At 42.7% G+C, this 10,829-nt stretch overlaps 2 protein-coding genes across 3 annotated transcripts; one reads left to right on the top strand and one right to left on the bottom strand.

The window, feature by feature from the left end:
- Positions 1-49: 49 nt before the first annotated feature.
- On the top strand, positions 50-4,614 carry pinx1 (PIN2 (TERF1) interacting telomerase inhibitor 1). Its single transcript, XM_022238404.2, has 6 exons — positions 50-212; positions 925-1,047; positions 1,338-1,506; positions 1,929-2,046; positions 2,519-2,662; positions 2,999-4,614. The coding sequence occupies exons 1-6, from the start codon at positions 140-142 to the stop codon at positions 3,455-3,457; spliced, it is 1,086 nt and encodes a 361-aa protein (XP_022094096.2). The 5' UTR covers positions 50-139; the 3' UTR covers positions 3,458-4,614.
- LOC110981198 (methylthioribose-1-phosphate isomerase-like) lies at positions 4,195-10,012 on the bottom strand. 2 transcript variants are annotated; one of them, XM_022238561.2, is made up of 7 exons: positions 9,895-10,012; positions 9,298-9,447; positions 8,617-8,855; positions 7,641-7,810; positions 7,005-7,181; positions 6,104-6,328; positions 4,195-5,511 (listed from the first exon to the last, which is right to left on the bottom strand). In XM_022238561.2, exons 2-7 carry the CDS (start codon positions 9,436-9,438, stop codon positions 5,381-5,383), a joined length of 1,083 nt encoding a protein of 360 aa, XP_022094253.2. In that variant the 5' UTR covers positions 9,439-9,447; positions 9,895-10,012; the 3' UTR covers positions 4,195-5,380. The 2 variants fall into 2 exon arrangements, with proteins under 2 accessions (XP_022094253.2, XP_022094252.2); XM_022238560.2 differs by lacking the exon at positions 9,895-10,012 and adding an exon at positions 9,663-9,777.
- Positions 10,013-10,829: the final 817 nt, after the last annotated feature.

Below are 10,829 nucleotides of genomic sequence, written 5' to 3'. Positions count from 1 at the left end.
GCGGGGCGAAGCGACGTGACCAAAGTGGCAATCATATCAGTAGCGCAATGGGGCGAAGTGGTGGTACAACGTGCACGTGGCCTACACGTTTGCGCGATACGGGCTTCTGCAGGTCATGTAGCCTTTTTTTCCGTCAGTGATGGCGATGTTGGCTGAGCCGAAACGGCGGCAGAAGTTATCTACAGACCCAAGAAACAAGGCATGGACTAACAGTAAGTGTTTACGTGCATTTATGGTAAAAACAAGGCGAACAAGTGTATGTTTTTGTCTGTGTTTATGGTTAGCCCGTCTGATACCGGTAGTTACGTTTGTTTGTTACCCCCAGAACTGTGGGGTCCGACGTCCGCTAGCGCTCCGCTCCCACGAACGTTTGTCGGACCCCACAGTTCCGGGGGTAGCAGTTTGTCACTCACCACTGTCAGCAAATGACATGAATGAGCAATGCATTTGGCCTACTTTCATGAATTTTGTAGGCTAATGTTAGGCTAATGTACAACCATATTGTCAGATTGTGGACCCACAATTTGCAATATTTTGCCACATCGTCATCATATTATCATGGTCATGGCTACTCAAAATTACGCCATTGTCTTTTTCACGCTGTATTACTATTGCATTGTACTTGTAGACATTGGTAGATTTAGGATAAAATTATTCATAAGTTTAAAATTTTTAAGCTTTCAACTTCATTTCAAGCGTGTCTAACCATGGTCTAACATTAGGAAGAGAACTTGGGGAATCCCCGCCACGAACATCAGTCGATCGTCAGGTCATCACCATGGTCATGCGGTGTCCAATACTGGAATGGCCTAAATGAAATTATAAAAGCAGCGCCCACTTTATATTAACATTTGCTCTAAAGTTGAAAAATCTAATATTTTCTGAATACATCACCTGTACCTGTATTTTTGCCTATATGCCTAGATGAAAACAAGTTTGGAGAGAAGCTGATGAAGAAGATGGGTTGGCAGCAAGGCAAGGGCCTGGGGATGAATGAAGATGGAATGACCAGCCACATCAAAGTAACTGTCAAGAACAACGTTTTAGGTATGTATTGAATAAAACAAGCGTGAGCTGGTCATTTCTTAGTCTTGGCCCAAGACGTCCTGTGGTAGGAACTCATCGCATCGCATTTGGAGCAGGACTCGCTGGGCATGTGCAACCAGTTTCTGTTTGAAAGTCTTCGCGTGTGCCCTGGGAAGGTGCATGAGCCTGCTTGAAAAACTTCCCATCTGCCTGCCTCTGCCGGTAGGGTACACTTCAACTCTTGACGGGTACTGAAACAGAGCTGTTTGTTTGAATACAGTAATAAATACACCTGCTTCTTGCCTTTCAAGGTTTAGGCTGCAGCCAACAGCACGACGATAACTGGATCGGTCACCAAGACGATTTCAACGATCTACTCAGCTCCCTGAATGAAGACCATGGTACATCAGACGACACAAAAACACCCAGCATCCCACAAAATCTGCAGGAGAAATCCAAGAAAGCCAAACACAGAGTGCAGTAAGTTGCAACGTAGACACTGGTCCCATTAATGTCCCAGTCGCTTTAACTTGTCCGTTCCTTGCCACATGACCTTTGAGATACATGTAGGTTGACTAATTTTCCCATTTTAATTTTAAAAAAGCTTGTGTGGATTTTATTAACCCAGCGAGTTGAAGCTTCAACTCCAAGTTTGGCCATGTTTCAGCCTCGAAACTTGTACACCTCGGCCATTTCTCATCAATGGGCCTATTACATAATCCAGTTGTGTATGTTCCTTGTTTTCTTTTCTTTGCTTAGCGGTAACCCTGTAGATGTGTTCCAACTTCAAAAATGGTAAATTTGACGTGCCCGAATGCAGTTTGAATCGTGATCTTGGTTGTTTTACCGTTAATTTTCTCTTTGCGGAGGCACGGTGACCAATTCTAATTTTCGTTTGGCAGTTACAAAAGGTTTGCTCGTGGGAAAGATCTGTCTTCCTGCAGTAGCAGCGACATGAACTGCATCATGGGAGTCAGAAGCAACGGTGATACACCAAATGACCAATCACGGGTCCAGTCGGTGAGTATATTGACCAATCAGGTGGCTAGAAGTAGAAAGCCGGTACTGACTCTTCTTATCCCCCTTGAGCAGAAGCACCCCCTCATGGGTTGAAAAGAGCCACGTTGGTTGGGAGTGTTCAATTTGTTGGTAGCGATGTGGCACTGACGCGCGCATTTCCTAGTCATTCGTGAACCAGCGAAGTTCAGTTCTGACCAAAGGAGCCCCCGTTGCTAAGAAAATAGCGCCCTCTCTTGGTCCAGCTCAAGGCCTATAGTAAAGTGTTCAAACATTGCAAAATGTCCACATACCCGAAGTATCTCAGTGTGGTGCCACACGTTAGCGGCCTTGTCTATCAGGCAACAATGTTTTGAACTGTCAGAAACGAAACCTGGGTTTTTTTACGCGATGGTTGAGGTGATCTATTTTGTTAACTATAAAATGTTGGGATGCATTTATTAAGTTGTGATTCATTAACGCAATGTTCTTTCAGGAAACCAATTCTGAGGATGATTCTGATGTTGAATGCGGTGCTAGAGCTGGTCTCGGTTGTGGATCATCCAGTGTACGACAAAGCAACTCCACTGTATATAACAACTTTGGCGTACAGACTGTTACCAGCTCCAACTCCATTCAGGTAAGGCTATCCGCCTTGAGCAGAAGCCCCCCCTCATTTGTTGAAAAGAGCCATGCTGGTGGGAAGTGTTCATTTTGTTGGTAGAGACGCGACCTTGACACATGCATTTCATAGTCATTTGTGAACCGGCGTGCAGTGTCTACCACAGGAGCCTCAGTTGCTGGGAAAATTGCGCCCTCTCTTGGCCCCGCTCAGAGATCTTTACTGCTGCTAGTAAATGAATACATTTTCAAGTTTGATTTTGAAATGTTCTTCGGATTTTTTCCTCCACTAAAGCCCTGTGCACAAGCAACCTCTCCACTGTTGTTTTTTGCTTCCTCTCTAATTTTACAACAGGAGTATTTTTCTCGTAAGATGAAAGAGCTGCAGGAGAAACGGAGAGCGGAGGCAGTTTCCCATAGCAATGCAGTTGCCGGTAGCAACACTAAACCAAATGATGCAGAGTTTGCAAACACAGTGCCAGACAACACCTCTGAATTAGCCAACGGTAGAGACTGGGACGTTGATACGTGCTGTGGAATTGAAAAGAAGAGAAAGAAATCCAAGAAGAAAAGGACAAAAGAGAAAGAAGGGGCGTTGGTGGGAGACCAGGGAAATGGAGATGGTAGCCAGTCACATGACACGGCTAAGGTGGAGGACTCATTTGGCCTCAAAAACGACAGGTGTATGAAAAAGAAAAAGAGAAAGCACAAGTCTTTAGCGGAGAACGGAGATAGTCAAGGTAGTTGCTCAGATACCATACCAAGTACGAAAGAAACGGTCACAAGAAAGAAGAAACTGAAGGTGGCTCACTAGGTTGCTGTGCGTGCAACAGAAAGCAACAGTCGTCCAATACGGTCAAACCTCGTTAACAAGAGGTCTTTGGGATTCAGCAGGTTACTTAGAACAAGAACCATGTGATATCGGGAATGAAAAGCAACAGATTTAGACCTAAAATGAGCAGAAGTTGTATCAGCAGTGCTCGTATTAACCCTAACTCCCCAGAGTGATTTACTAGGAACCATACCCATTCACACAAATTCCAACACCATATGGTAACCGGTGCACAGAAACTGTTGGACTCTGTTTATTTTGGGTATGCCTGAACCCATGTTAAAGCACAAGCAGTTTAGGGGTACAGTACCCAGTGCCACAAATTCACACACTTTACTGGTTACTAATTCTGTGTGGTTAGGGAAGGTGAGGGTTAATGAAGTTTGCCTGGACTGTTCACATTGTTGAGTTCATTAGCAGTCGGCCCTGATGACATGGGTTTATTGTACAACTTCTAAGTACCAAGGCAGGCCACTACATTATATGGTGTCTGGGGATCCACGGTTTCATTCTGTTCCATTCAGGGAGGTTCTCACTCCAGCTGTGATGGATTTTGTGGTGGCATATTTTCAACCCAAACTTTTGTCGGATGTTTTATATTTAGGAATGCCAAAATAACAACTTCTGCCCTCTGACTGGATAAAGTGGACAGAGAAAACCTTGGGTCTTTTTAAAGGTGAATGACTCTCCCGGCAATCATTAAATCATGCACAGCAAAATCATTTTTACTTGGAGGATAATAGACTGGTGTTATTTTGTTACCAAATGGAATTTAAATCAAGTTTTATTCAAAGTCTTATATACCACTACCTCGTAACATAAGTCAAGAAGTTACTTTATAATTTGCCAATGATGGTTAAAAACCGACATCAGAAATAGAATACATTGATCTAAATACATGTACATCATTTTCCTTGAGTGCGGTGTCTTTGGCTGCATCCGAATCTCTTGTCTAGAGCTAGGTCTAGGTCTTCACTCCATTAGAAATACGTGGAGACGCGTAGACAATAGACCTAGCCATAGCTCTGGAAGCCCGTTTCGGACACAGCCTTACATAACCCACCCTCACAGTGCAGTGCTAAAAGAAATCGGGAGTTGTCTTGGTAATGAAAATAAAACTTCAGATCTTTTTGTCAGAAGTTGCCTGTGTATGAAACACTGTTTTACGACCCAGCAGTTCATCACCTTCAAAAAAATGTACAAAAGTCAAATCTACAAGAAAGCAAAAGACTGGAAGAAATCCCCTGATATTTTTGTCATTTAAAAAAGCACCTCCGTGCTTGTTTATAAATTTGGACTTGCTGAGTAATCATTGCAAACAAACTCACAAGTTACTGTTTTTTGCACAATGAAAAAGAAGACAAAGAATTTTTGTAGAGATGATCAGAAGTGTTACACCAAAAAAAAGTGTCTTGTACTTGCTCCGTGAGAACCCTCTTCAAATTCTTTGGTACAAGATTCCATGATTCCGCATGCACATTTTATTTAATCCGACCCGTAAAAAGGCAAATACTGAATGGCTTATCGGCACTCCATGGCATTTCCTAATTTATTTCCTAATTCAAAATGTGAATGTGGCCTTGTCTGAATTACTTCGCTGTGGCTTAAAATCATCAATCAACCTTTTGCATAGCAACCACCATCTCTGGAATGGACTGGTTCCTTTGTGTACTTTCTAAGTTCTTGTCCACTGAAAACAGAGAATTGGTGCAAGGTGTCTCTTGTGTAACTAAGTAAAAGCCTGCCCCGAATCACGACGAATAACAACATTGGCTTTAGTATAAAGAATCCAAATGGTTATGTCCATGTGGATTAAAAGGACTCGGTGTACCAGATTTTTATTCAAATTTAACTCGCAACAGGCATAATCCAAGGTCCAGCCATATTGATTTGGATACGGCATATCTATGCTGGCAAGAGTTTGGTCAACTGTTCTTGCAGTTCACTTGGTTTGAACACTCCAAACTCCGTGATGATGCCTCCAGTGATCAGAGATCCTGGGGTCACATCGAAAGCAGGGTTCCAGATGCCTATACCTGCAGGAAGACAACACAGTGGTGTTCTTAATCTTTTGAAGTATTTATAAGTCATAACTTGTGTCTTTATGACCAGAGAACATTTGTATCCCCTCAGAACTTGTCAAACATGTCCATTCCAGCATTTCCCTGAATAAGGATCTACTCATTCAAGAATCAAGGAATACATGTAATTTCAAATGCACTTGACTCCATTTTGGTGAAAAATGGAATGTTCCATTTTACAAACTGAAGCCAAGTGAAATGGAATACAGTCGACTCTTGTTATAACACAGTTGCAGAGACCAAACAAATTACTGTCATAACCAGGACTATGTTATAGGAGTGGAAAAACAAAGAACATACGAATTCAAAAAATTGGGATTCTCAAAATCTGTTCTTTATAACGGTATTTTATTATAACAATTTGTATTCCATCTGTCATCACCAAAAGAAAGTATGACCCAGAGTATGGCTGGATGGAACATTAATCGATTTGTTAACCTGCGGAATGGAACATTCCATTTTGGTGGTGTGGCATTGAGATGTATTTTTTGTTGAATAATTCATGACACATGATCAAGGATCCACCAATCAGATGATAAAGACTGACCCTCGGCAGCAATCTGTACCCCGTTGACGGACATCATCTCCTTCGCTGGTCTCTCCTCTATCACGATGCTGTCCCCACTGGCTAGGTTGAAATCACATGATGTGAATGGGCAGGCAACGTAGAATGGAATGTCGTGGTGCTTGGCACATAAAGCCAGCTGATATGTTCCAATTTTATTGGCTGTGTCACCATTGGCAACCACTCGGTCAGCACCAACAACTACAGCTAGAAAAACAGAGAAAAAAATGTGTAAATGTTTAACTCTGAATACGATTCTCCTAGGATCATAACATCTGGCTCTCTTACTTTTCAAATTAAAAGAAATCTGCACACACTCTTGTTGAAACGAGTTTTGAAACCTTGTATTCAACATTTATGGGTGTGTTCGAGCAGATTCCACAAGTTGACTCAGGTTCAACCTTGTTTCCAAAGTCTCACTTGTTTAGCACACAAAACACATGGCAATCCCCAGGTCAATGCAGCCCTGTAAAAGCTATTTGAACACAGGCTGTACTTTCTGCATCTTGGATAAAACAATTTTGTTTGTCTTAAAGCAACAAAATGGCGACAACTGTATCTTTGTATACACTGCCCTGCCGTTTGTTTCTGCCAAACAGCCAATTGTCTTTTCTTTCAAATTTGCATTTAGAGGATTATTTAAAAAAAAAAAAGGAATGTGAAGTTAGAGACAATGGTGCCATCAGTCAGTCACCTTTTCTTCCTACTTTGCGGCTGTGAAAGAATGTTTTGAAAAAGGGAAGTAAAATAACAGATTTCTTACAGATTTGAGTGATTCCACAACGCGATCACGAGATTGTGTGATTGTGCTGATTGCCTAATCCCACCCAACATGGATATCTCCCACGTTGCAGTCATTCAGTCTTGCTTATCACTGCAGTACCTGTTACTCCTTTCTTGATCATCGTGAATGCGGCCATGCTGTCTGTGATCAAAGAAGAGGGTATGTGGTCATGTACAAGCTCAAATGCTGTTAGTCTGGCTCCTTGATTGTATGGTCTGGTCTCCGTACAGAACACATGATCCAGATCATCTGATGCATGCAGAGCACGGATCACTCCTGTAAACACATCAACCAAAAAATCAAGAAAATGTGAAAGTTGGCTACTGAATAATAAAACGATAGAATTCCAGCTGCGTCTGTCACAAAGTCCCTCTGCGTCCGTCACAAAGTCGTTCAGTCTTAAACCAAGTCAAAAGCAGTTTGTGAACTGAGACAAAAGCCCACAAGGAGTCTGTCAGTTTTTGGCCGTATCCAAAACAGGCTTCCAGAGCTACGGCTAGGTCTATTTCCTGTGTGTCTCCACGCATTTCCAATGGAGCGAAGACCTAGACCTAGCCCGAGACAAGAGATTTGGATGCAGTCCTAGGGCTAGCCTGGCTTTTGCCTCACCTAGTGATATACTACAGAAACAGGCCTTGTTTTACATTTCTATGCTAGCCTGGTTTTCCTCTTGCAGTGCCACAGTTAATCACCCTGTGTTTTACAAAGACATGCCTAGCTTGGTCCTTCCCTCACCTAAGGCCGTTCCATAGCCAGCCGTAGCGAGCGACCCAGTGTTGCAATGCGTCATGACGGTTTGTTTGCCTGGTTTACAACGTTGCTTAATGTGCTGAGCTCCATGCTGTCCGATGCTCTTGTTACACTTGACGTCGCTCAAAAGCATCGACTCGGCTTCCTGAATTACTCTATAAGAAAATAACCACAACATTAACATCATTTCCAATGCCAACTGTCTATTCAGGGCCAATGAAATTGCAATTTAACCTTGCATGTGATGGCAATAAACTGAGGGCAAAATACATGTATCTTCAATCTTGCAGTAATTTGGAGCTATATATACAATTTTTTTCTTTTGGTAATAAAATAATTGGATGAAAAATCAGACTCCTTCACGGTTCTTAAGAAAGGGAATATGGAGACCAAACTGTTCAACTGTGGAGCTCAGTGCTTCTTGCAGGTAATGTCACAAGAATGCAACAGTGGTTTACCGTGCAAGGAGGATATTGGAGGCTTCAGTGAGGTCCCCATAGCTATTGGTAAAGCCTAACAGGTTGGGGTTTAACCCTAACTCCCTTGGCTCATTCAGCTAAGAGGCGTCCTTAGTCCTTCAAAATCCTCCAGCTGCCTCCTGGTAAAAACTGTATACAAACTCAGTCCACCAAAATTCTCCATGATTTCTTGCATATGTTCCTTGGAGGGATGGCCAGTACCTAAATCCTACAAACTCTACCAGCAATTCCAAGCTCTGTGTTGGAGCAACGCAAATAATATCCTGGAACATTGCGGATAATTTCAAACACCAACCAGGCCTGGAGTTATGGATGGCTAAGGAAGGTCCAACAAGACCTTGACACAATGCATCCTTTACAATCAGCCACACTTTCAGGGTATTCAGACTCATTCCTCCAATATCTTCCATGAACTTCCCAGAGGATTTTGAAGGATTGAGGAAGGTTAGGATTAACACTGACAGTGAGAGGGAGGTACCAACCTTTGGCAGAGTTGTTGTGCTGTGATGTCAGGGTTGCCACGAATCATCTCCTCCATCAACGACTTGATACTATCAGATGCACGCTTCATGTTGACGGCAGTTGGCCTGGCGGACACCAAGTAATCCAGCTGTTGTGAGATGAAGGAAACTGTCTCCTCCCGGCTTGTTGGTGTGTGATTGGCCAATTCCACAGCCAATGAGAGACAGCCAACAATGGCAATGCACGGAGCTCCTCGCACCTGCAGTAAACAAGAATGCATTCAATAAGACCAGTACATGAAATGCACAATTTGTACAATGGCGCACAGAAGTAAACAGAAGTTGTGAAACGTACTGTAAGTTAGTTCCGAATGATGCAAATCATCAATTTTTGAAAAAAAAAAGAAAAAGCAGAAAACCTATTTAGGGAATTTTACCAGGTGCTTACAAATGATTAAAAGATGAACAAAGAAATTGACTGGAGCGGCATTTCAATCTGTGACCTCCGGGACACTGTACCAGTGCTCTACCAACTGAGGTATCGAGCCCTATGTCAGTGGCTCTTCCCATTTGTCAATGCCTTTGTTCAGGGGCAGTAGTCAGAAGCCATGTAACTTGAAACACTAGACAGCCAGGGATCACGCCCCATTTATCAGAACAGAACTGGTATCTTTTGGAATGATTGGCTTGGTGAGTAGTTACCTTCATTTGCCGGATTGACTCCCATCCATCCCGCACGCTGGTTATTTCTTCATACTCAAGCTGGCTGGGTAATAACAACTGGTTCAGGACACGCAGCTTGTGATCCTTGTAACAGATGGATTCTAAGGATGAGTTCTCCATCACGGCCAACTGTAACAAAGAAGCAAGCTTTCTCTTACCACAACCACACAGTTCCCACCTTCACACCCCAGTACCCAGATAGCTTCGATCCCAATTCCCGTGCTTCAGTAGCCCACAGCATTACTAGCATGGGCCTACAGGCCTAGCCCTAACTAGTTTAGAGCTAGGCCTACTTGGGCTATTTAAATAAAATGACAAAAAACTCGGAGGTGGGGCTAACATACAATCCCCGTTCTCATCAGAGTAAACCCGGCAAACGATTCTCGAGACTTCTCTCGATCTTCTTGCAGTGATGCGGGTCATCAGGGTCGAGATGCTTGTATTCATGATTGTACTGACCCCATACCGTAACTGGTCAAGATAGGCTTATGTCAAGTCCCGACGACAGCTTATATTATTATCTGAATGGATAATGGCATTACAGTTTTCAAAATAATTATATTACAATGGAATTACCTAAACGTCAAAATTTTGCGTTAAAATTCTCCCACGTGTTTTTCGACGGCCGGTATGCAGTGCCAGTTGAATGGTCGCACCACCTCAACGTACATGTACGTTACGTACGTTTGCCTGCGCCTCAGACGTAGACCTACGACTGTTCCATGATTCAACGTCTGAAATCATAACTATTTTATGATCTGAACTTCTACAGAACTTCAATAACCACGACATTTCTCTGTTGTACATTGAATCATATAATTTCTGTTCAACTTACATCCCTGACAAATATTACAGGCAACATAGGTACCTCGATTTGGGCAAAGAAAGTTTATAAATTTTTGGTGGGGGTGAAGTTAACAGCGATCGCATTTATTGCTGTGCATTGTGCATGTGTGGGTGAAATGTTGATTTCCTTTTCGGAATAAATTGTCATTTCTTTATTTACCATCCCAACTCAGTCTGTCAAAACGTTACTTGCTTTTTTTAAAAGCAAGTCTCGAAAATGGGGTTCCTTCAAAAAAATAAGGGATATGTGTCAAAGAAAATCCTTGTGACTTGAAAACGGTTGCGGCCTGAGCTCCATCAGTGACCCTCATTTTTCCCGGTAACGTAAACCACACGCGCTACGTTATACCGTGCACAGTCACCCTGCCCGCGGGCCGATGGTTGACAGTTTACGAGTTCAGTGTCGACTCGTGCGCAGATTTTCTCTCTCCTAAGTTGATAATCCATGAATGGATATTATTCATTGGCAAATCAACCCAGAATCGAGTACCATTAAGTACATTCAGCAGGATTCAATATTGCGCTGAACATTCTCTAAAATACTCTGCACGTGATGCAAAAGTGGGTTGTCTGAGACAAGTTCTTGTCTCTCACTTGATCCCCGGAGTTGATAATCCTTTGAAAGATTTCATTCAAAGGCAAATCAACTCAAGATGGGAATTTCA

Source organism: Acanthaster planci, linkage group LG21, assembly GCF_054643075.1.
Source record: "Acanthaster planci isolate LZ-2023a linkage group LG21, COTS_SCS, whole genome shotgun sequence".
In the NCBI taxonomy this organism is placed as follows: Eukaryota; Metazoa; Echinodermata; class Asteroidea; order Valvatida; family Acanthasteridae; genus Acanthaster; species Acanthaster planci.
The sequence above is the reverse complement of the archived record's forward strand: the minus strand, read 5'-3'. Positions and strand labels throughout refer to the sequence as shown.